Below are 26,811 nucleotides of genomic sequence, written 5' to 3'. Positions count from 1 at the left end.
GCTCCTTGGAGAAACACTGATACCTGTTGAATAAATTAGGGTCAATACTGATACAAAATAAATAAATAAGGGAGAAGTAAAAGCTCGTTCTTCTGGTGGAAATCTTCTCGTCAATGTGGAAGGAATGATGGAGACAGACTGTCGCCCTTTGGCAACGCTCATGTGGTTGACTCAGCTGTGAGGCAGCAGCAGGCCCAGGCTGGTGAGTGGACATCTGACTGAGGAGCCAGACAGTGGCCTGGTCTCATGATGTCCCCTTGGAAAATACCAGTTACAGAGGGAAAAGGGTGACTTTTGGGTCACCCCAAAAGCACAGCAGCATTTCTGTGGCACTCCTGATGTAGCATCATGAGGCGACGTCAGACCTGGGCTGAGGCCCATCTGCAGCCCAAGAGGTCTCACTCTCCAAACCGCCAAGACTTGAAGCAGGGACCGACTGGAGATTGGGGGTGGGGGCAGGGGCTATGATGGGAACAGAGGGGAGCTGGGGACATCTGAAATTTTCTGGTTGGAATGTTATGTTTTGGTAAAGCAGGAAGATGGCCCCATTTCGGGAAATGCCCACTGAGTGTCCAGGGGTGATGGGTATCTTATCTACTGCTCGCTCTAGAAACGGACGACTGACTGTGGGTGTAATGGTTGTGAGTGAGCCTGCAGGGAGATAACAGAGGGTCCCACCCGGGCAGAATGGCCTCAGAGGCCCCAAAATGGTACACTTGTTCACTCCATAACATCATATGTGACATCTGTGATTATACAGATGTAAAATGTGTGTAAAGAAACTGCACCTGGACAGGAATAAAGACGCAAACAGAGAGAATGGACTTGAGGACACAGGGAGGGGGAAGGGTAAGCTGTGACAAAGTGAGAGAGTGGCATGGACTTATATATACTACCAAATGTAAAATAGCTAGTGGGAAGCAGCTACATAGCACAGGGAGATCAGCTCAGTGCTTTGTGACCACCTAGAGGGGTGGGATAGGGAGGGTGGGAGGGAGACACAAGAGGGAGGGGATATGGGGATATATGTATACATATAGGTGATTCACTTTGTTATAAAGCAGAAACTAACACACCATTGTAAAGGAACTATACTCCAATAAAGATGTTTAAAAAAAAAAAAGAAACTGCACCTGTGACTGGCAGAGGAACCACTTAACGTTTGTTAGCTTCATCTTTAAAATAAGAGCACAATTGTCTTCTAAGTGCGGATGTTGTAGGCATTTCTAAGCCTTCTGATGTTGGGAACAACTGGAACAGTTGTCTCAGGATTTTTGGGTGTGGGGCACAGTGTGGATGCCTATCTTGACTCTGGCCGCACACCCTCCCAGAGCTGCACAGGCCCCCAGCCTAGAGCTGCTACAGGTGATGCCCCAACCCAGCCCTACAGGCAGATGGGCTCTCCCTCCTTTTCCTACACCCAGCAACTTGGAGTCTGTGTACTGTGTCAAGTGACAAAAGCAATACAATTTAGTAACAAGTTTGATGTGTTTTATTCAAATGAAAAACATCCATGAATTGGGGAAGTCCAGGGCCTCACAAGCAGGGGAACACTGTTCCCAAGGGAGTTTTATAGACTTGTTAAAGAGCCCACACAAAAACAAGGCAGGATTGGCTAGGAGATCCCATTTTCTAGGGTGTAGTGAGCTCATTAAAGCTGAATTGGAGGACTGTGATTGGGGTTAGGTGTTGTCCAGATATGCAGGCTGACTTAGCTTTAGATGTGTGCCGTGGGCCAGGCCTCAGGGGTAACTTCCATTTTATGGGTCCTGATTTACAAATTAACTTTATCAGCTGCCTCTGCCACCATCCACCTAAGTCTGTCCCAATGCCATGATGATTTGAGGATTGGCCATCATCCTTTGTACCCATTCCCATCTGCACACACCCAATTCCAGCACCTCATATCCCTCACTGGCAGCTCCACTGTTTCCCTGCTTCTCCTGGCAACAAGCGCTCCTTGTGGAACAGCCTGTGTCTGTGTCCTTCCTCATCCTGGATTCTTCTTCATCCACCAGAATCCAGCACAATTCCTCACGGCCCCACCAACACCTTTGTCCCAGCACCACAGAGGGAGCCCCATAGTCAACCACTCCCTCCTCCCTGAGCCTTGCCTGTGCTCCCTGCCCCACACCTGGCCTCCACCTCTGCCATCTTCATGGGCACTTCCACAGACTGACCTGTGTTGGGAGTCCCACATCTTCCTACCCATGCCCACCTCTCCCCAACAGCACAGTAACTAAAGGGAACAGGGATTCTTTACGGGGCGGGGGCGGGGGAGGAGGGGCTGAAAATGTTCTGCAGTTAGAAACTGGTGATGGTTGCATAATCTTGTGAATATACCAAAACTCACTGAATTATACACTTTAAAGGAGTGAATTTTGTTAATGTGAATTATACCTCAATTTAGGGAAAAAAATTACTGAATCAGACAGACATAATCTTTGGGAAAATATTAAAGTCAAGATGAATTAGTATATCTATGGACACTCAGGGGTACATTTAAACTAAAGACTCAAGGTTTCCCATTCATTTAAGTGGGGGTGGGGGGTGAAGCGGGATGGTATGACTGATCCGTAACACAAGGCTGGTTTTCTCTAAAGTTCTGTTTAAAACTCTCTTCCCTTTGGACCAGCATCCAGCAGCCATTCCAACAGCAGAGTAGATCTCAGATAGAAAACTGGGATGAATAACAAATTGGCAACTTTCTCACAGCTACCATTTTTTCTATCATAAACACCAGGAGAGTTCTTGACTGAAAAGTCCAGGCATATGGCAAGCAGCTAAATAAACATCCATTTTGAATCACCGCTTAGAACAAGCTTCCTATGGAAGGCTGACAGGCCCAGTGTGTGCAAAGGACCCGCACCATGCAGCCTGTTCCCAGCCTTCCCAACAACACTGGGAAGCACAGGCCTCCCATTTGCTCCCTTTATGTACCAGACCTCGACCTTAGTTTCACCAGTGGCAGCATGTGAAGTATCTAAGGTGCTTTCCAGGTCAGGCTGATAACTTTCCAGTCAACTTTTTTTGTGTGAAGCTATTTTTTCATGTTAAATATTCTAAAATATATTGGCCAGATTGCTGCCTTATCAGAGTACATCATCTTAATCCTTTCTTGGTGATTCAGTTGGCTTTTCTGAATGTCAAATATGGTAATATGTAAAACTTTCAATCGCTATTGAAATATGCTGATCTTATGCTATGACCTCAGGCCCACTTTGCATTTAGAGTTGTATCACATTTCACAACTTATCTGTCTTCTCCCTCAAAGCCACCTGTACATGTCTCGTGTGGACGAGACCCACCCTTTGTATTTCTAACTATCGTTGACGGTATCTAGACTGTGCTTTTTATGTTGCGTCTCTGGGCTACTCTTCAGCCTTTAGTTGCTTTCTTCCTGTCAGCTTTGAATATTTGAGGTCACCAGACAAGTGAATGAAGCTGGATAAACAGGGCAATATTATTAACTTGTATAAAAAGGAGCTTTCCACACAAGCCCCTAAAAGGTCTCCAGAAACACATACTAAATGCCTGATCTCTTCCTAACGTTAGTGTTTCTACTTTTGGTTTTTTATTTTAAAAACTAAAGAGAGTAAATTTTATTTTTTTTAGAGAAAGTTTCTAATCTAAACCCTCCTTTTGCTCATGAGGAGAAGGCCTAGAGAGGCTGTGAGGTCTGCTTGGAAGCAGACCAAGCCCTTGAGCCTCAGGCTGGAACTGGCCCAGGCCATGTGCTTCCAGCTCAGCCTGGAAGTTACACTGCCACATTCACATGTTCTCCTTTACATTCCTCATACAGCTGTTATTAATTTAGAAGAGCCTGAGGTTTAAAAATCACCCAGCAGTCTTTCCATTTTAAAAACTTAGGTATACATTTTCTCATAAAAACTATTTCGCTGAAATTAGAAATCATCTAAGTTTAAACCAGGCCCAACCCAGCCTTTGGTCAGAATGGCTTGGTGTTTGGACGTGTTCTCGCTCCATCAGCATCTTTCTCACACAGGGGTCTGAGAACACTGGCCTCACACGCTGGCAACAAACTCACTGATATGTGGCTGGCCCTTTAAAGGTTATGACACGTCTTTGTCCCCACAAGACCTCATTTGACAGGAGCTGATTTTCTTCAGCCCATCAAGTACCTGCATCCTCAGGAAGGCCCCATCCTCTGAAGCAGGCAAGTTCTGCTCACCCACAGTTCCAGCCCTGCCCCTTCTCTTGCAGGAGGAGGGGTTTCTCTGACTGGCTGCTAGATCAGACATTTCTCAGAGGAAGCCGCACCTCACTTTCCTTCCATGAGGTTTGGGGCAGCCACGATGGCTGGGTTTGGGTTTGGATTTGGGACATGGCCGGGCTTACATGTGATTTCAGCATCAGTCCAGGTGTCCGTTTCTACAGCAGGAGCTGTGAGAAGAGGGAAAGAAAATGTGTCTTTCAAAAGCTGACCCTTTTGGAACTTAGAATCTTACTGTGGAGCCTACTTTTAGTCTCTATCATATCACCCCAACCCCGCAATCTGTTCTCACAAGAACAAACAAAAATAAGTTTTTCCAAGAATTGAGAAGATGGGGCCACTCATTACTCTATTTGTTGTGAACATTCTGTTCAGATTCTTGCAAAGCTTTGTTATTCTAACGATCTACAAGTCAAGTCTAATACTAGAGGTTCCCAGAGCCCCCTACAAATAATAGAAGCAGACATTTCCAGAACTATTACATTACATGGAGGGAAAAGCCAAGCCTACTTTAGAGTTGCAAGCCTAGAAACTCGTGAAATTCGACTTCATTTCCATTTTAGAGAGGATACTTTTGACTCTAAAATGGTACACGATCTCATCATGAAGCTACCTTTTAGCAGAGCACGCTCCCTGAAACCTATTATCCAGAATAGCCAGACACCATGCCTGGGGGAGACACACAGGTCACTGGGAGAGTCCAGGTGGCCCCGTGCGGGCTGTGCAGGAGCCAAGTGCCCACAGTTACCAATATGCAGGCTAGGGCCATTCGGCAGCAAGTGTGAGGACAGATGGTGGAAGCATCCACTGTGGTGGGGACCAGCCCACAGGCCTCAGTTTGAAAGGCTTTTAAGGCCAAATGCTAGCACTCTAGAGAAAAACATTTGCTTTACAATGAGAAACCTGGCAGACAGCACCTCACTTCAGTCATCAGGATCACCATCACCTTGGTGGGTCAGCTGGCCGGCATACCTGACCAGCCTCCTCAAGCTGTCCAGGTCACAAGACACAGACAAAGGAAGCAGGTCGGCCAAACGCTGTGGGGCCCTGGGTAGACAAGCCAGTGAAATCAGAATGGAGTTCTGTAACCTGTTAACACTGGGCACTTGATGGTGTGGAATCCTGGAGGCTGTGTGTCAGTGGAGATCTAGAACAGGCAGTGCTGATGACCACAGAAGGCAGGAGTGGGGACGGCCATGGCCAGGACGCCATGATGCCTGGATGAGAAAATGGCACACCTGAAAATTAAAGACTTTCAGGGAATGCGAGACACACCTGAAAAGGGTTTCTTGCTTCTTTTCAGTCACCTGGAACAGCGTCCCTGCGCCCCACAGATTTCTCTAACCGTTTCTTCTCCCCACAGGAAAAGTACCCAGAGGCTGTGCACCTTTCAGAGGGGGCCTCCTCCAGCTGCATGGGCATCAGGAACCCCAGCCGACCAGGGTGAGTGCACAGGCCCCACCAAGTCCCTCCCCAACACCCAGACGGTTGTTTCCTGTTAAAAATGAGGATTACAAATAGAAAACAAATGTAAACCACCTAACTGACATCTTGAGATATGTCTGTGGAGTCATAACAGATAAGCAGCCGATGGCAGGAGAGCACAAGGGGGACCATGTGGGGACTCTAAACACAGACGGGGTCTGTAAGGAAAAGGTGCCAGTCTCACTGCTGGGGTCCTTAGGAGGCCAAGGAGGGGAGGCCACGAGGGGTGGAGCTCTATTTTCACCAACTTATTTCAAGAAATGTGGGGAGTCAGCAAGCACTGAGTGAGGGGAGAACTCATCTGGGTCTCCCTCCACCCACCATGGGCACCTTTATGTGCACATGGACAGGATGTGCTTCTGTGACCTGTGCCTAAAGATGTTTTGCTTCTTAAAATGGTGTTGTAGCTATGTAAGCTTCTGGAACTTGCCTTATTCAACATTATTTCCAAAATTCACCTCTGATGGTGCATGTAGCTGTAGTTCATTCATATTCAGTGCTTACACTCCATTAGGTGAATATATGTATTTCTGCATTCTTCAGGTCTTGGGCATTTGGGTTATTCATCATTTTCCACTATTTCTAACATTCCTGTTCATGTCCTCTGGCACACAAGTACACAAGCTTCTCTTAGGCATATACCTAGAAGTGAAATTCCTGGGTCATAGGGCAGATTCAGCTATCACTGCCAAATTCTTTTCAAAGTAGTGTATCAATTTATGTTTCCCACCAGTAATTTTTAAGCTCTTATTGCTCTATATCCTGTACTTCACTTGTATGATCACGCTAATATGCAGTGGGTACAAACAGTATCTTACTATGGTCTTAGTTCCCATTTTCCTGTTTGTTCATGATGTTGAACATCTTTTCATGTTTCACTGGCCATATTCTCTCTTCATCTGTGGGTCTTTAATATCAGGAGAGTCTGAGCACGGCCTTGGGGAAGGGCAGGAACTCCCAGGATGGTTGGGAGGACAGCAGCACTCCTGCCTGGGTGGGCATCCTCTCCTCTAGAGAGAGGCAGGTGCTGCATACAGTTTAGTCTGATTTCAAGAGCACTTAGCAATGCATCTTACCTCTTTCAGGTTTGAACTAGTAATTGTTTGGAGGATACAAATAGATGAAGAAGGGAAGGTTTTGCCAAAGCTGGATCTTCTCACCAAAGTGCCGCTGCAAGGTAGGGATGTTCTGGTGATTTCTCACTATGCTCAACACAGACACCTACTTATTTCATCTGGGTTTATATGGCAAGAATCAAAAGTCAAAAATTTCATTAATGTACTTTTTAAATCAGTTTTCAAAATATTTTTGTCCATAATCACTCAAAAAGCACAGGCAAGGGGGATTGCTCCCCCACGGCCCTCCTAGGCTGAGCGCTCAATGTCTCTGCCGCAGGCCTTTGGGTAAGTGCTCTGTTCAAGGTCATGATTCAGTCGTCCTGCCTTCCCATTCAGTGTGGCCAGCAGAGAATGAGGGCATTGTCTCGGTGAAGTTTCTCACCCAGTTTGTTTTCTTTACAGCCCTGGAACTGGACAAGAACGGAGTCATAGAAACTGCTCCTCTCAGCTTCCGAACCCTACTGGGCGTGCTGGGCATTGAAGCCACTCTGGAAAGTCTGATTAAATCATTTCACACAGAGGCAAGCAACTAGTTCCCAAACAGTGAAAAACTACACGTAGAAGTAAGATGCTGCACCTGGAGGCATGTGATTTTATTGAATATAAAAATTTGCTCTTTTCCACTTAGAAACCTTACCTCTAGAACATGTTTATGCAGTTATGGCACATTATATATAAGTTGTCAGGACATAAAAAATAAATAGTTATTTAAATTCAAAATACCAAATAAGTGACACATATAGTGTATTTTTAAAAGTAAACTCAACATCTGAGGAAGTACAGGAGTGGCTGCCCACCTTGGGATGTGGGGAGCCACTGTGCGCCCCCCATGGTATGAATATGAGGGCAGAGGTGGCCCCAGCCCATCTCAAAGGTCGGCCCTCCTCCTGTCACCCACCACCTAGGGACTCTTGGAGGGCTTGCCAATGCAGCCTCATCTCTTAGACATCCCTCAGAAACCTCTGGGGAGCCACACCACCCTCCTCGCCTCCTGGCTCTGGAAAGCAGCACTTGGAGGCTTTCGCAGCACCTCTCAGCAGCAAGTCCTCTGACATTCACTCTTCTTGGTCTTCCACAAAAAAAGTAGAGCGGTTAGCATAAAAAACACAGTAAGACAGCAAATACGGCACTGTTCCTTCACACAGGACCTTAGCACCCCTGGTCCCTCTGCACAGAAGAAACAGTGTTTTCATTAAAGTCCCCCAGAGTCTAAGTGCTGCACTGACCTGAGTTGCCAGTTTAAAGTAGAATGGGTGAAAACATTGTTTCGATCAAATGAAAGCCTCAGAGCAGGGGCCGTGGTGGAGTGTGAGAAGAGCAAAGGGTTGGGTCAAGACCCCCTAGCAGGGGACACTCATCTATCACCTCTTCCTCCCAAGTAGAGGGTGATGGTTTTCAGACAGTCCAGACCAGCCAGGACAGGCAACAGGAGGCTACCCAGCCCACCTCCTTGAGGAGCTGGCGTTCCAGAGCTCTGCACACAGGCACTCAGGGTCCTCTGCACACCCTGGCCAAGACCATCCTCACCCCAGGCCAGCAACAAGGAACCTCAGGCCAAAACAACTCTGGAAGCTGCCTACTTCCACACACTCTGGAGCCTGCAACTTGCCCATGAGAACGCGGCTCCATGCACATCCCTATGAGTGGAATCTCCAAAGCCCCTGTACCCCAACACACCACATGAATGAGAAATGTGTGTCATTTGAATATGTTTTTGAACCTCTGAGTGTAAAATTAAGTAGTAAGTGGTAAATGGTAGTAAGAAGTAAATGATAGGACAGAATTGGAGAATAAATTCTGGAAGAGCTGGCTTGATTCTAATAAGCATAATTCTCAATTTATCACAAAATTCCCCACAAAAATTTACAATCAGCAAAATATTCTTATTTTTTGTGTAGTATTTTCATACAATCCCATGGTTTCACTAATATTATATTACAATAAGCCTTCATTAGTCCCTCAAAATGATGATATAAATAATCTATACAACCTACCATAGAATAAAAAACTGAAGCCAAGATTCCCAACAGTTTTCATAGCAGCTGGGCACACTTTTGGTGACCCCAACAAGAACCCTCATAGTGCCAGCCAGGAGTCTTGCGGAAGCAGGGCTTTGGGCAGCCCCGATGGGGAGGTGGTCCAGCACCACTCAAGGCCACTAACACCACACATCTTAGTGAAACCCAAGGGAGGAACAGGTATGGGGAAGGAGGGAAAACTCGATGCTGGCTCTGGCAGAAGTAGCTGAGGTTTCCCAAACACCCAAAAATGCCAGGAACCCAGAGCTGGCAGGAGCACAGCCACCCCATGACACCCACGCTGGGCACAGCAGCTCAGAGTTGCAGCTCTGCTTCCAGCTCCCACAGCAGCAATTTCAGGTGGGAAAGAACACCTTGTCTCCCCTGAAGTTAAAGAGGATAAAATCATTCAGCACAAAAAAAAAGTCAGTGCTCGCATGAGTGGTGTCAACCCCTGCCCTGAGTGCCACGCTCCCTGCTGACCCTGTGCAGAGTGGTGGGTATGGCATCTCCACAGGGACTCTGAGTCCACTGCTCAAAACTGATGTCCATATCAACAACTTATTGCTCTCCACAGCAGGGAACCACTAAACCTGTGCTGACACATGGCTTGCATTGGAAAAGTGACCAAGTAACTCAGCTGGGAAAGTTCCAGTAGTATCTGTGTTTTCTTAAAAGTCCAAACTCTAAGGTATATGTGACAATTCAAGTTTTCTGTGTTAGGATTCTGGTGGTAGGAGATCCAAACCTTGGGTCTTATAAGGCTTTTTAGAGATTAGACGTGAGCCCTGCGTGGAAAGGGAGAACTGCCCAGAGGGGCCTCCTGGACACAGCACACTGCTGGGCTCACGTCCAACATTCCTTGCCCTGGAAGATGTCTCTAGTGCTCTTCCATTCTGTGTCTCCCAGAGGCAGTCCCACCTGAACAGGGGTTGAAAAGCAAAAACATTCACAGCCAAAAGTCACCCAACACAACAGAAACTCTGTCATTCAACCTTCACATTCTATGTTCAAGTTTCAAAACCACTACAGGAAAAAAGTTAGACCTTATGGAGAACTAATGTGCAATCTTCGCTTTCCTTGAACCTAGTTGACATCACGGTGGCGTCTTTGGCATGTACAGTCTTTAAATAGTAGTTGACTATCTTGCCATCCAGTTTATACTGATGAGGAATGCTCTCATAGGGCTTGAGGTCAAGATCCAGCACAGACACGGAGAAGGCAAACCTGGATCTCGATGAAGGGACAATGGGCCTTTGATCGGAGCTGGAAGCAAAAGAACAATTTCAGAATACACAAACCTCCCAAATCCTCTCAACCCAACCCACAAAGAGCACCCATTCTATGCATCAATATGCATTCCATCTCTGTCTATGCCAACTGTATGTACTAGTGCTAGAAACTTCTGCAAGAGAGGCACCTACTGTGATACCCGCCAGCACACCAGACAAGAGAGAGTTAATGTGCAGAAAGATGGAAAAGCAATTATGTAGAATACTCGATTGATATTCACCATATCCCAGTAGTATAAACGAATGCTAAGAAAGTTACTTTATCATGAGCCGAGTATTACAAAACCTAAGAAAATGGGGAAAGTAGATCTGGCTATTCAACAGCCAAACGGATAAAATGTTGAGGACAGACTTCTCTTTTCGTGTCCTTTAGCGTCTGGTGAGAAACTCTTGCTCCTTTATACTTTTTCACTTTTGGAGAGAGAGATCTAGTCTCACGTTTTATTCTCAAATTGTATCTGCAGTGTTTGGTGTTTTGTTTCTTAGGGTTTAGTTGTGGTCTTTCTAAATATTGTAATAGTTGTATGCTTATAATGAAATATGAGCAATTACTTGTACTTAAAAAACACTTTCAGGCTAATTCTGAATTTTGTACTAAGATTGCTACATATATCACTTAGCTCTCAGAGTGCTTGACACATAGTATACATCCAGATGACTGGTTAGATACATTATATGAGCTCAGTTTAGCCCGACAGAAGTACTCAGGAGTCCGGGTTTCTCCATGTGTACTACTCTTCTAGATTTCAAAATTATTACAAAAACAAAACAAGCAAACAAAATACCAATTTCAAAACCTCCTGCCTGGGAGAGGGAAGGCAGATAAAACATTCCTATTCAATGAGCCTAATCAAGGCCTAGACTCTAGCTCAATTCCTGCTCAGAAATACTATTTACAGGAAAAGAATCCCTGGCTCATTTGCTGGGGTCTTAGCTACTCCCTCCTGAACAGCAGAGAACATGGGTACAAATTAAGGTCTTGCTTCTGAGTCTCAGTCTCAGGGCCTGAAACCCAAGCTCCACACAGCGGGGCTGGGACAGTGAACATCTGGCCCTCAATTTTATAGGATACCTCACATCACATCAGAACCAACACCCAATAAGATGACATGAATAAAGAGAGGAGTCCATCATGCAGAGGCTGGTGGGAGCACGGCCCAAGAGCCACTGCTGAGGAGAGTCTGACCGTTTGCTGACCTCAAGCTTCCAGTGAGCCCAGGCCTGAGGTTCCTGACACCTGAAATGCTTCTCTGCCCTGGGGATGACACTGGTGATCACACGGCTCAGAAGTTTCTAGACACGTGTCCCCGCTCCTCTCCCACCATGTCGGTTTCTGCTGAGCAGCTGGTCAAGGGTGTCAGGACTCCTGGCCCTCAGCCCCTCACATTTCTGTATCCTGACTGCATCCTTGCTTCAGGAAGGGCAATAGATAATCACATCTGTGTGGTTTTCTCTCATCTAACAACACTGCTTAATCCAAACGGATTCCTGTCACTAACCACTGGGGGCATTTTCTTAGGGGATAATGAGAGTTTTCAACTAAATAGAACAACCTTTTTTTTTAAAAATATTTCAGTTACGCCCTATAAATGTCCCTCTGTGTTTCCTATCAGAAAGTGGACAATTCTGTGCCTGCCAAGAAGCAGGACTCCTGGGAATGTTTAGTTCAAAAGCATCGGAAAAACGGGTGGCTGGCAGCCAGTGACGAGATCATCTTGACCCAGGAACACACATCAGATGATTGTGAAACATTCTGCAAAACTGTGTGTGGGGTTTGGCACCCTGAAGATCAATGCTGAAGATGCCATCTAATCACTGAGAGAAGATTATCAGGTTCATCCTGAATTCCTAAAAAAGGCAGAGAGGGGACTGGATAATGATGTCCAGGAGAAGATGCTGCAAAGAGGAAGCAGAACAATGGAATGTTGTTTTAAAGGCTTTGAAATGACTATAAAGGTCGGCACATCAGGACCTGGTAAAAGGAGGAAAAATAAGGCCCACAGGAACCTACAGCTTCTTGGGCCTCTGAGCCATGATGGTAGCTTGGGGTTTTCTTTGAGAGAAAGGAATTTGGACCACAGTATCCAAGCCCTTGAGATATTTTCTTAGAAAATAATAGTAAACTTGAATGAACAAGCTTTTAAAATTATTCTCAATAATGTCTTTTTGACTGTATTACAAACTTCTAAAGAGCAAGAGTTAATAATCCCCATGATATCGAGTAGGCCTTGGAAACTGGCCTCTGTTAATAAACATGATCCTGCCAGAGCCTCTCTAAATATAGGGACACCAACTCTCTTGCCAATCCACAAAACCCTGCTAGACCAAGGACACACGACACAGTAGCAGGTGCCTCACCTTGCATCCTGCAGACAAGGAGAGAGTGCGATCATGATGGAGCAGTCTTTCGCAGTCATGGCGACCCGGTACTGCTGAACCTGCAGGGGAAGGAGAGGTCAGCTCCATGGCATTGCCACACACACAACGTTCCCCACTGGAGAGGTCCAAGAACTGGTCCCAGACCTGGGGGTAGGTTAGGAAGACCCAGTCCCAAAGAGCTCATTAGAGGCCAGTGCTGCCCTCTGACCTCTCACTGCAGGCAGTGTATGGACCCTGATTCCAAAACCTGGGACCTAGGGCTTGTCTTCGGCAAGACAATCACAGCCCACCTTGGAAGAAAAAGCAGTAAGTGGCGTCAGCTATTGATGTGCTAGCCACACTGAAAGCACTGAGCATATCACTCTATACCTCAAGATACCGGCATACAGACACACACCAAGGCCCTGCTTAGAGCAACAAAGTGTCCCCAGATCACATAGCACACTAGAATGTCATGCAGCTTCCATGAATGACACTGCAAACAGAGGGATCACCAACTGTGTGTTAACTCACTTCATCCCCACAGCAACCCCACAGGCAGGCACTGCTAGTGTCCCAGTTTATGGATAAGGAAACAGACATAGAATGACCTGTCCACTCTGCACTGCTAGGCTAGACTCAAACCCAGGTGTTTCAACTCTGAAGTCAAAGATGTGACTGAATTGCTGCAATCTTATGAGCAAATTTTACTGGATGAGGACTTGCTTCTTCTGGATGAGCAAAAAGAAAGTGGTTTCTTGAGATGGAATCTACTAGTGAAGATGCTGCTAAGATTGCTGTAATGACAGAGAATTGAGAATATGATGTAAACTTAGTTGATAAAGCAGCAGCAGAGTTTGAGAGGACTGACTCCAATTTTGAAAGAAGTTCTGCTGTGGGTAAAGTGCTTTCAAAGAGCATTTCATACTTCAGATAAATCATTCATGGAAGGAAGAGTTAACCAATGTGTTAAACTTCACTGGTATCTTATTTTAAGAAATTGCCATGGCCACACCAACCTCCAGCAGCCACCACCCTGACCACTACCCTGATCAGTCATTAGCCATGAACATCGAGGCAAGACCCTCTGCCAGCAAAAAGATTACTTGCTGAAGGCTCAGGTGATGGTCAGCATATTTTAGCAATGAAATATTTTTTAATTAATGTATATACATTTTTTAAGACATAATACTATTGTGCACTTAATATAGTGTAAACATAACTTTGATATGCACTGGGAAACCAAAAAATTCATGTAACTCGCTTTATTAAGATATTTGCTTTATTGTGGTGGTCTGGAACCAAACCCACAATATCTCTGAGGTATACCTGTAATCACATTAAAAGAAAATAGGAGAAAAGTCACATGATCTTCTCAACAGAAACAGAAAAAGCATTGAAAAACTCAACACCCACTCCTGATAAAAACTCTTAACAAATCAGGAATAGAAGGGAGCTTCCTTAATTTGATAGTGGTTATTTATTTTAAAAATAAACTAAGCAACACCCAAAAAAACCTACAGCAAGCAATTTACTTAATGGTAAATACTTTCTCTTTGAGAGTGGGAACAAAAATTAACTATGCAGTTAGGCAAAACAAAATAGATAAGTGAAAAGTATAAGGATCGGAAAGAAAAAAAATCAAATTCACAAACAATATGATTGTATATAATCATATATATATTATATATAATGAAAATCCAACAGAAGCTATAGATTGTTAGAATTAGTAAGTGACTTCAACAAGGTTGACAGATAAAGAGGTCAAAGTAGAAAAATCAATTACATTCCTATATATCCACATAGATACCATCTATATCTAAAACCATCAAATATCTAGGAATATATCTAATAAAATATAAGATCTCTCTAAAGACAATCATAAAATGTTTTATCAGACTTTAAATAACACCTAATAAAAAGAAAACGCCCATGTTGGAAGCCTTAATATTGTATGGATGTCAACTCTTGTCATCATTTTAATGCCAAATCAATCAAAATCCCAAAAGGTCTGTTGTGCTTTTCCTTGTAGAACTGAACAAAGTTCATTCTTTAAAAAAAAATTTTTTTTTTAGGTATACTGATGTACAATATTATATAAGCTTCAGGTGTACAACACAGTGAGTCGCAACTTTTTAAAGTTATACACCATTTATAACTATTATTAACTATTAGCTATATTCCCTGTGTTGTACAATATACCCTTGTAGCTTATTTATTTTATACATAGTAATTTGTACCTCTTAATCCCCAACCCCTATCTTGCCTCTCCCTCATCCCTCTCCCCAGTGATAACCACTCATTTATTCTCTGTTATCTGTGAGTCTGTTTCTTTTTTTGAACAAGTTGATTCTAAGATTTGTACAGATAAGCAAAAGGTCAAGAAGAGCCAAGGCATTAATTAAAAGAAAGACATTCCTGAAGAAAGTAGAAGGATTTACTCTACTGGGTATCAAGATTCATTATGACTCTAGAGTGATCAGGACAATTCCTATGATTCTAGGACAACCGCATATGAAAATAAAACCTTACCTCATGCCATACCAAAAATCAATTGCAGAAGGTACCCACCAAATGTGAAAGGCAAAACAAAGTTTCTAAAATATCTGTGTGACTTTAAGGTAGATAAAACTTAAAGACTGCTAAAGAAGGAAAAAGATGTAAATTAAATGACCTTAAAATTATGACCTCCCCTTCTGAAAATGACTTTATTAAGAGAGTAAAACGGCAAGTGGAAGAAGATATCTGTAGCACACATATCTGACAATGAGCATCTATCCAGAATACATAAAGATTTCCTTCAAACTAATAAGAAAAAGACAGACAACCATACAAAAAACTGGGCAAGAGACTTAAATAGGTCCCTCATGGAAAAGAAAATATAAATGGCCAATAAACATATGAAAAGGTGTTGAATCTCATTACCACAATAAGCTACCCTTACACATTCACTAGAATGGCTAAAATTTAAAAAACCCACAACCCAGTGGCAGAGAGGGTATGGGGCCACAGGAACCCCCTAGTCTGTTGAACTACCCTAGCCTGTTGTAGGGAATATAAACAGGTAAAACTATTTCATAGTACCTACTAAAGCTAAATATGCTCAATGCTCACACCTCTGACCCAGAAATTCCACTCCTAGGAATATACCCAAGAGAAACATGTGTGCATGTACACTAAGAGATCTGTACAAGAATGTTTTGCAGAAACTTTATTCATAATGGTCAAAACTGGGAGCAACTCAAATATCCATCAACAGTAGAATGGGTGATATCCATTTAAATAGATCACTACAAAGCACTGAAAATATGGAAATGCATGCAATAACATGAGTAAATCTTATACATGTTATATAGAACATAAAAAAAACAAGACACGAGATATATGCATGATTCTGTAATAATAAAGTTCAAAAACAACTAAACTATAGGTATGTAAGTCAATACAATAGTTAACTTGAGGGAGAAAGGCAAGAGGAATAACTGTACAGGAAACCAACAGGGATTCTAATTAGCTGCCAGTGTTCCATATTCAGACCTAACTGGTAGTTCTCCAAGGGTTTTCTTTATGACAAATCATCGAGCTTTACCTCTTTCTGTGCACTTTTCTATATGTGCTGTATTTCAACATTACAAATGGTTAATGAAACAAAAGCTTAGAAAATTAAAGTTAAACTTTTAAATACTAGAAATATCAAGTAATTTAGAGGGCATGTGGGAAACAGGACCCTCGACTGTTACAAGAAGGAATATAAATTGGCAAAATCTTTTCAGGAGGACAATATGACAATCTATAAAAAATAAATCTAGCAATTTAACTTCTAAGAATCACTCTGGAAGATATGCTTAAGTGCACAAGGGTTAAAGTACAAAAATGTGAATGTAAACATTTTTAACAGTAACAAATTAAAGATAACACCCAAATAAATGACAATTAATTATATGACCATATTAAGGAGAACAACACTTTTAGGTGTATGGAGAACTTCCAAGGCACCTCCTACAAAACAATGATATCCCTGTTAACACTTAATGCACTGCTAGGCTTGCAGAAGGTAAAGGAAATCCCCAACCCAATCCCCTCTTCTCACACTCACTCCCACAGGAGCTGAAACTAGAGTTTTGAGCAAGGAGCAATTGGAAGGCTAAGCTGCCCTGTAGGCAATGTCAGTGCAGGCATGGTTTCTAGGAATAAGCCATGGAGTACGGGTCTAAACCTGAGACTTCTCCCTTAAGTCAAGAATCCATATTTCCTCTGGAGGAAAGCATCCCCTATTTAGGTCCCCGAGATTCTCATAGATCAAAATCAAACAAATATGAGCTCACAATCATACATAATTAAAAACCCAAGCAAACAAAGCAGCAAGGATGAGTCAGTAAAATAACAAGAGATTTTTTACCTCCAAAATTTTACTGTAACTTAGATACAGAAATATAAAACAACTATTCATAAATTGTTTAAAGAAATAAAAGATGGAATTTAAAAGAGAGCAAGCAACAAGGAACTATCAAAAATACCAAACAGATATGAAAATGAGCCACACGGAACTTTGAGAGAAATTAAAAATATAACTAATGAAGTGGAAAACTCATTGAACAAATGAATGAACAGATTAGACACAGGTGAAGAAAGAATCAGTGAATGGGAAGGTAGAACTGAAGAAAATGATAAAAATGAGGTCTGATATATATATCTAATTAGAGTCCCAGAAGAAGAGAATAGGGTAATGGAGAAGAGAAAATATGTGAAGAGAAAATGGTTGAGGATTTTCCAGAACTAATAAAAGACACATCCACAAATAGAGAAAGCACAACATACACCAAGCAGAATAAATTAAAAGTACACCACACCTAATCACATTGCACTAAAATGTCAAATCTAAAAAGAGGAGACTTTAAAAGCAACCATAGAGAAAATAATCACCTCCTGAGGAAGGACAGTTAGACTGACAGAAAACATCTCAGCAGAAACATCCACAGTCAGATAATGTTGCATAAAATGGTTAAATGCTAATAAAAAATAATCAACCTCTTCTTTGTACCTAGAAAAAATTACCTTTCAAAACTATGACAAAATATAAATATATCCAGATAAACAGATACAAAGAGAATTTACCAAAAGACATTCACTAAAGTAACTTCTATAAGATATACTTCAAGAAGAAGAGGAAAACTGTAAACAACTGTAGGCCAATAAATTAGACAACTTAGATAAAATGGAAAAATTCCTAAAAAGGTACAAACTACAAAAACTGACTCAAGAAGAAATAGCACAATTTTCTATACCAAGTAAAGAGACTTAACTGGGTATCAAAACACTACCTACAAAGAAAAGCCCAGACCCAGATGGCTTCACTGGTGAATTCTATCAAATATCAATATTTAAAGAAGAATTACCATCAGTCCTTCTCAAACCTTTCCAAAAAAAAGAGGCTGAAATACTTCCCAACTCATTCGACAAGGCCAGTATTACAGACCAATACCTCTTATGAGAATGGACACAAAAAGCCTCAACAATATTATAGCAAATTGAATCCAGCAATATATAAGAAGAATCATAGACCAAGTGAGGTTTATCCCAGGAATGCAAGGTTGGTTTTAACATCCAAAAATAAATTAATATGTCATATCTATAGAAAAACAAAACACATGATAATAAATATCAATCGATGCAGAAAAGACATCTGACAAAATCCAACATCCTTTCATGATAAAAACATTCAACAATTTAAGAAAAGAAGGGAACTTCTTCAACCCAATAAAGGATAGCTACGAAAAGCCCAAAGCTAACATTACACATAATGATGAAAGACTGAATGCTGTCCCAATAAGACCGGAAACAAATCAGACAGGTCTGTTCTTGCATTTAGCATCGCACTAAAGGTTCTAGCCAAGGGCTGTTATGCAAGAAAAAGACATAAAAGGCAACCAAACTGGAAAGGAAGAAGTAAAACTGTCTCTAAATGATCTTATATAGAGAAAATCCTAAGAAATTCAGTAAAAAACTATTAGAACTAATAAATTCAGCAAGGTTGTAAGCTATAAGATCAATATACAAAAACAAATTGTATTTCTATACACTTGCAATGATCAATCTAAAAATGGAATTAAGAAAACAACTTCATTTACAACAGCAAAAAGAAAACACTCAGGGATAAACTTAACAAAGTACAAAATGTACCTCTGAAAAGACTGTTGAAAGAAAAACAAAGATCTGAATAAATGGAACAGCATCCCATGTTAACGAACTGGAAGACTTACTATTATAAAGATGGCCATATGCAAGCAATCTGCAGATTCACAACAATCCCTATCACAATCTCTGCTGGCTTCCTTGTAGCACTTGGCAAGCTGATTCTAAAATTCATAATGAAATTACAAGGGGCTCCTAATAGCCAGAAAAATCTTGCAAAAGAACAATTTCAAAACTTACTAAAAAGCAACAGTAATCAAGGCAGGGTACAAGCATTAAGTATAGACATATATATCAATGGCACACAATTGACTATCCAGAAATAAACCCATACATTTATGGGAAAAAATAGTCTCTTCAACAAATGGTGCTGGGACAACTATATATCCACATACAAAGAATGAACTTGGATCTCTACCTCAAATCATATATAAAAATTAACTCAAAATGGATCAAAGAACTAAATTTAAGAGCTAAAACTCTTTGAAGAAACAGGGGAAAATAGTCATGACTTTGGATTTAGCAATGAATTCTTAGATATGACACCAAAAGCACAAACAACAAAAGAGAAAACAGACAAACTGGACCTCATCAAAGTTAAAAACTTTTTTGTGTATGGGGACAGATGGTTACTAGATTTATCATGGTAATCATATCATAATGTATGCAATGTCAAATCACTATGTAGTATACCTGAAACTAACATAATATTGTACATCAACTATATTTCAAATGAACAAGTAAAGTTTTTAAATTGCAAATATTTTACAACAAAGAACATTATCAAAAAAGTGAAAAGGTCTCAGACAGAATATATTTGCAAATCATATATCTGTTAAGGGCTTACTATCCACAATATACAGAACCCCTACAACTCAACAATGAAACAAATAACATAATTAAAAAGTGATCAAAGGACCTGAATAGGTATTTCTCCAAAGAAAATATACAAATGGGCAATAAGCACATTAAAAAATGCTCTTAGTCTTCACGGAAATGCAAATCAAAACCACAATGAGATACCATTTCATACCCACCAGGATGGCTAAAAACAAAAGGGCAGGTAACAAGTGTTGTCAAAGATATGGAGAAACTGGAAACCTGTACACTGCTGGTGGGAATGTAAAATGGTACAGCCATTTGGAAAACAGTCTGGCAGTTCCTGAAATTCCTGAGCTCCTGAGCTCCACTCCTAGGTATATGCCCAAGAAAAGTAAAAATATGTCCACAGAAGAATTTATACACATATTTATAGCAACATTATTCATAACAGCCAAAAAGTGAAAACAACCCAAATGCTCATCAAACTGATGAATGGATAAACAAAATACAGTATATCTATACAATGGAATATTATTCAGTCATAAAAAGAAATGAAGTATTGATACCTGCTACAATACACATGAACCCTGCAAATATTATGCTAAAGTGCAAGAAGCCAGTCATAAAGGACCACCTATTGAATGATTCCATTCATATGCAATATCTGGAATAGGCAAATCTATAGAGATAAAAATTAGATTAGGGGGCTTCCCTGGTGGCGCAGTGGTTAAGAATCCACCTGCCAATGCAGGGGACATGGGTTCTAGCCCTGGTCCAGGAAGATCCCACATGCTGCAAAGCAACTAAGCCCGTGTTCCACAACTACTGAGCCTGTGCTCTAGAGCCTGTGAGCCACAACTACTGAGCCCACGCACCACAAATACTGAAACCTGCGCTCCTAGAGCCCGTGATCCGCAGCAAGAGAAGCCACCGCAATGAGAAGCCTGTGCACCACAACAAAGAGTAGCCCCCGCTCACCACAACTAGAGAAAGCCCGTGCACAGCAACAAAGACCCAATGCAGCCAAAAATAAATAAATTAATTTTTTTAAGTAGATTAGTAGTTGCTTAGGGCTGTTGGGGATGAGGAGATAAGGAGATGATGGCTAAAGGGTACAGAATTTTTTTTAGGTGATGAAAATGTTCTAAAATTGACTGTGATGCTGCTTACACATATCTGTGAATATAGTAAAAACCACCAAATTGCATACTTTAAGCAGGTAAATTGTATGGTATGTAACATATCACAATAAAACTTTTATAGGAAAAAGAGGAAAGATCTGAGATATAAGAATGTTAAGCAAAGATATGGGTAAACGTGGTAGATCTAAACAAACACCTGTAAAAAATAATACTGTAAATTGTGATTTTTTTTAAAAAAAAACAATAAGACAAATAGAGGGCAGGTAACAAGTTCTGTAAAAGATATGGAGAAACTGGAATCCTGTACACTGCTGGTGGGAATGTAAAATGGTACAGCCATTTTGGAAAACAGTCTGGCAGTTCCTGAAAAAGTTAAACATAAGTTACCACTTGACCCAGCAGCTCCACTCCTAGGTATACGCCCAAGAAAAGTTATATGACAAAAACTTATATGACAATAACTGCATATAAATTGGGAGCGATAACTGGAATTAAAGTATCCCAGATGAACTTTTTGGCCAACCCAATATTATATGTCTGTGTGGCAGGTGTTGGGGTGGGAGTGGGGGTTAAATTATTAATTTTAGTCTTTAAATATGCATGGTCAAATTGAACAAGTAACCAGAAAAATGACAGTAGCAGAATGTCTAACTCCCAAACCAACAGAGAAAAAAATGAATATAAAAACTAACAAGCAAAAGTGAACAGAAGTCAGCAAACTACAGGCCAGGGGCAAAATCCAGCCTGCCACCTGTTTTTGTAAATAAAGGTTTACTAGAACGCAGCCATGCTCATCTATATTTGTCTCTGGCTGCTTCTGAGCTATGATGGCAGAGCTAAGTAGCTACAACAGAGACCAGATGGCCAAAGCCTAAAGCATTTACTCTCTGCCACCCCTGCCTTTTTTTTTTTTAATTTAAATACATGTTATTTTATGACAAAATACTTGCCTTTTTTTTCCTCCCCATTTATATTACAGTTAAAACTATATTACAGGGGCTTCCCTGGTGGCGCAGTGGTTGAGAGTCCGCCTGCCGATGCAGGGGACACGGGTTCGTGCCCGGTCTGGGAAAATCCCACATGCCGCGGAGCAGCTGGGCCCGTGAGCCATGGCCGCTGAGCCTGCGCGTCTGGAGCCCGTGCTCCGCAACGGGAGAGGCCACAACAGTGAGAGGCCTGTGTACCGCAAAAAAACAAAAAAAAAAAACAAAAAAAATCTATATTACAGTTAAGATGTGTTTAGGTAGGTTATATTATCTATGAATTTCATTTCAAGATAGTAAAGGGGGAGTTACAGTATTTGCTATAGAAAAAGAGTGTTGGATCTGCTAGGACTGAGAACCATCAGTTTAGGGGTCCAGAGATCATGTAAAAGCAGAACTTGGAAAGAAGCCCTAAACACATTTTGTCAACCCCAAACCAGACCCCCTGGATATACCCTCCTCTACCTTCCAGATAAGACTCCTGTGCCTTGCCCACAGCAATCACCGTATGGGCCCTTGCAGCCCATTCCAAGCCATTGTGCACCAGTATCAGTTTTCTAGATTGGGATGAGAGCTGTGGTGTCTGGCCCTTTATAGAAAAAGTTTGCTGACTCCCATTATAGAATACTAAACGATAGTCAGAAAGCAAGAATTACACTGGGCTGCAGTCTCCTGAGCTTCAAAATAAATACAATATTCGCACCTCTCTCATTTCATCAGAGGTACAAAGCTCAATTAGATAAACAGTATTCATGAAAGAACTTTCAATAGTCTGTAGCCTAGGAATATTCTCAACCTGCTCCCCCAGCTTCAGCTTCACTTCCACCTTCTTCAGATTCCAACTAACAGAACCTAAATCCCTAAAACAAAAAAGAGGCAGACCCTTATATTCCAACACAGACAGACTTCAAGCCATGTTAGATTAAATGCAAGCTAGTGAAGAACACGTATAATGTGGATAATCCCCCAAATGGTATGAGTGAGTGTGTGTGTGAGTGTTAGTGTGAAGTTCTGAAAAGATACATACTGTTAACAGTGGACACCTATTGCTTGTGCAGGAATAACATCACATTTTTTTTTTTTTTTTTTTGCGGTACGCAGGCCTCTCACTGCTGTGGCCTCTCCCGTTGCAGAGCACAGGCTCCGGATGCGCAGGCTCAGCGGCCATGGCTCACAGGCCCAGACGCTCCGCGGCCTATGGGATCTTCCCGGACAATATACTCACTGCTTGAATATTTTTCATTAAATTATTTGTTTTGAGATAATTGTAGGTTCACATGCAGGTGATCCTGAGTGCCCTTTACCCAGTCTCCCCCAATGGTGACATCTTGCAAAACTATATAGTATAATATCACAGCCAGGATAGTGACATTGATACACTCCATGATCTTATTCCAATCTCCCAAGTTTTACATGTAGTCCTGTGTGTTGTGTATGTGTATTTTATCACACATGTAGGTTGATGCATCTACCACCACAGTTAAAATACAGAGCAGTTCCATCACCAGAAGATCCCTCTGTGTCGACCTTTTATAACCACACCCCCTTCCTTCCACCTCCTCCCCATCCCACAGCAACCATTCATCTTTGTCATTTCAAGAATGTCATTTAAACAGAATCATAGTGTGTGATCTTTTGGGACTGGCTTTTGTCACTCAGCACATTTCTCTGAAGATTCACCCAGGTTGTTGTGTGTATTGAGATTTCGTTCCTTTTTACTGCTCAACGGTTCCAGTTTACGTAAGCTGTTGTAGGCCACCTGTTGACAGACACTTGAGTTGTGCCCAGCTTCTAGCTATCGCAAATAAAGCTGCTATGAACACTCCTGTACAGGGTTTTGGGTGAGCCTGAGTCTTCCCTTCTCTGTGACAAATACCCAGGAGTGCAGGTGCTGGGTTATAGGGCACATGCATGTTTAGCTCTGCAAATCTAGTTTCTCTGCACCAGCATTCAGTGTTATTTCAATGTTACTATTTTAGTCATTCTGATAGTTGTGTAATGATTGCTTGAATCTCTTACAAGATTATGTTTACATATGAGGTTTAAAAATTGCAATAAAATTAAAAAGTAATCCATGCTTATTTATTACAATTTTGAAAAATATAGAAATGTGTAAAAAAGGAAGTAAAGTCCTATGCTTCTTCTCTTGAAAAATGGAATACTGATACTTATTACTAAATCAATGTACCCAAGTTGCAGACAATGCAGGGCAGTCCGTCACTCTATTCCGATAGAGGCCCCCTTTTGGGTCTCTCCCCACCTTGAGGACAGCTCTATGCCCAAGCACCTCAGCTAATTCCCTCAGGGCCCTTGGCTTTGGAAGGGACCTCCTCAAAAGCCCAACAGCTGCAGAAGAGGGAGCACCCAACCTGGGAGGGAGGGAGCACCCACCCAAGGACAAGAGTGAGGACTCTTAAAAGTGAGAACCACAGACACATCGTCAGGACCAGGACAGTTAAACTAAGGGCTCCAGGGCAGCTGCCCAGAGGATGTAGAGAAGGTCATTCTGTTTTGTTCCTACCTTTTTGTCACTTTGCTCCCACTAGAACAGTGTTCCTTAACCATTTTAGCAAAACCTTTGACAGCCCAATGAAGCCTATGGATCCCTCTCAGAATAACATTTTTAAATGCAGAAAATAAAAAACAGAGGCTTGACCATGTCAAATACCGAACTATTTTTTAAAACAAATATATTATGTAGTATTACATAACAAAATCTCAGGAGTGAAGAATATAAAGATATCATGAGATATCTGTAGCAACTACAGTGTGAAATTAAAACGTCTGATTTCTCTAAATGGCAAAGTTGGGGGTCCTGCTGACCACACAGTGGTTGTTGCCACATTCATAATGGAAGGAAACACTAATTTCAATCAGTGGTTAGTGAAAACAAAGATGTAATTTTTTTCCTATCCAAGTTCATGGAGCCCCTGAATTCCGATTTTACAGAACCGGAAAGAATGGGATGAGGCCTCTTTCCTAAGAGATTCTCCCAGGGTGACCCTTGGCCTGAGGTATGGGGAGGAAGGAAGCCAGCCACACACAACCACAGGTGGGGTCCAGGCCTAGAGTCCCACTGAGGGCTGTAAGGAGAGGAATGGTTGGCGCTAGCCTGTTCTAAGGCTGCTAAGAAGGAAGCACAGAGCAGTGGCCTCAGGTCCTGGACCCCAGTACAGGGAGGGTGGAGAGAGGGCTGAGCCCTGGGTGGCCTGGAGCCAAGTGAACACAGGGAAATCCTTCCTAGAAACTAAGTAACGTTATTACCACCCGGCCCAGTCCATCTGGAGGAAACTTTAGCCACGTTTTTTTAATCCCCAATTTTTCTGCTTTAACCATCAGGGGTAGGTACTGGGAAACACTTCTTAGGAAAACCCCGAGTTAGTGTTAAGAGCCTAAGAAGCATGCAGTGTGTTTCTGGAAGGATCTACCCACCTTTGTCAGTGCAAAAGCCACTGTGCCATCATCCTCAGTGGAAAGATCAAGCAGCCTCTGGTAAAATGCTTCATCATAAGGCCCATCTATTTGCAATGTTTTTCTGAAGGACAAAGCACAAAAAAACAGGATAACAAAGCTGCCTGGAAATCGTTTGTTAAACTGTTAGCAGTTTAAGAATCATACATCTGGTTTTAAAGAACATTAATGGATTCATCTCTTCCTGATGCTAAACTTCGTTATGAAGCGTCTTGCAAGACCAGAACCAGGAGAGCCAAGGCTGAACATCTCTTGTTTATGACAAATGGTGTCCAGGTAAGAGATGCTAGTGAAGGGGTGCTAGGGAGGAAGCGAAGCCAGGCCTGGGCAATGGCCCCAGCCTCCACCACATGCCACAGGTGTGGACCCTAGCAACCCCCATCAAGATGGCCAGGAGATGGACAAGGCAGTGCCTGAAGGCCAAAGCCCAGCGGCGGCTGGGTGAGCACGGCTCACTGGCTGCGGAGCAGCACTGCCCCCTGCAGGCTCAGCCCAACTCAGGACATGGAGCTGCCTAATGCAGGGTTGTCAGGTTCACAAGATGTGCTTTTCCTTTCTAGAAATGGGCAAATGACCACTGATCTGGCAGGACCCTGGTCCTCCTTCACATGGCACTGAATCTCTGGGCCGAGCCTGGCATCTGGGGGCAGGGAGGGGAGGTAGCTGGGGTGAGTCATCCTCCTGGGAGGCCAATGCTGTCCTCCCACTGGGCTGACCTGCTCCCCTCATCCCCATCTTTCCCTCAGGGCTGCTGGGGCTCCATGTGGGCCCAGAAAGGGCAGGGGAGCCCTGGACCTGGGCCTCACCTCTCCTCAGGAAACTCCTCCAGGTACCGCTCAACCCGCCGGTACAGAGGGTAGAGGCCTTCGATGTCCAGCAGGTCCAACATCTGCACCTGGAGGGTTTTGTACAGAAGACAGCCCTTCGGTAACCCTGAGCGCTCCGGGGTGTTTTTTCCTACCAAGAACATCAGGGGAAAATGAGAGGTTTACTGTCAAGGACTAAAGAAGGTGGCGGGCACAGGCCGCACCCTGCCTCACGGAGCTGCTGGGGCTGGGACAAGCAGACATTCAGGACCAGGCACAAAAGAAAGGGAGGTGACCCACACCTCACTCTGTGCCTCTCCTTCCTCTCAACATCCTTCAACCTCCATCACACCAGCCCAGATCTGAATTTAGAGAGATGACCCTCAGTCTAAATAAGACAAGACACAAAATTTAAAACGACCATGTTGACATCTCCAAAACTGCAAGACTGCATCTGTGGAGCCCAGAGCCACAGCCCGTACTGAGAGACGAGTGACCACACTGAGCAGGGAGCTGTCATGGCAGGGATGGTGCGGAAACAAGGTCCATTCCACACTCGAGCATTCTCGGGCCCCTGCCATGCACCGGGGACCTCGAGGGCTGGGGAGACAGAGTCCCAGCCCATTTATCCCACCCTTCAAAGAAACAGCCATGTCCTATGAACAAACAAATATATGAGTATGGGTCCAAGTCACAGGGAGCAGCTGTGGCCATGTGCAGTTCTGACACTGACCTCTGACCTCCCCTACCTCTGGCAAAACATGCTCAGTCATGTAAGACAGAGTGAAAGTGCATAGGCCCAACTAGAAGGGATTTGTTAAAATTATAGGCTATTCATACAGTGGAATATCTACCTCATGGTCAATAAAATTGCAAAAAATACAACGGCT

General features: G+C 42.7%; 2 protein-coding genes across 3 annotated transcripts in view; one reads left to right on the top strand and one right to left on the bottom strand.

Annotated features, from left to right (window-relative positions):
• CENPP (centromere protein P) overlaps positions 1 to 7,567 on the top strand; it is a 223,143-nt gene extending 215,576 nt beyond the window's left edge. The window contains exons 6-8 of the mRNA XM_067744946.1: positions 5,598 to 5,677; positions 6,805 to 6,896; positions 7,240 to 7,567. Of these exons, the coding sequence (XP_067601047.1) occupies positions 5,598 to 5,677; positions 6,805 to 6,896; positions 7,240 to 7,370 (303 nt within the window). The 3' untranslated portion in view covers positions 7,371 to 7,567. The remainder of the gene's footprint in view (positions 1 to 5,597; positions 5,678 to 6,804; positions 6,897 to 7,239) is intronic.
• The window catches only part of IPPK (inositol-pentakisphosphate 2-kinase), a 50,092-nt gene continuing 30,687 nt past the window's right edge, over positions 7,407 to 26,811 (bottom strand). For both annotated transcript variants that reach the window (XM_067744936.1, XM_067744937.1), the window contains 4 exons: positions 25,922 to 26,072; positions 25,077 to 25,179; positions 12,506 to 12,585; positions 7,407 to 10,121 (listed from right to left, as the gene is read on the bottom strand). In XM_067744936.1, coding sequence (XP_067601037.1) covers positions 9,896 to 10,121; positions 12,506 to 12,585; positions 25,077 to 25,179; positions 25,922 to 26,072 — 560 coding nt within the window. In that variant the 3' untranslated portion in view covers positions 7,407 to 9,895. The remainder of the gene's footprint in view (positions 10,122 to 12,505; positions 12,586 to 25,076; positions 25,180 to 25,921; positions 26,073 to 26,811) is intronic.

The sequence above is a fragment of the Pseudorca crassidens genome, chromosome 7 (assembly GCF_039906515.1).
Source record: "Pseudorca crassidens isolate mPseCra1 chromosome 7, mPseCra1.hap1, whole genome shotgun sequence".
Classification (NCBI taxonomy): Eukaryota; Metazoa; Chordata; class Mammalia; order Artiodactyla; family Delphinidae; genus Pseudorca; species Pseudorca crassidens.
This window is presented reverse-complemented; position numbering and strand designations above follow the sequence as displayed.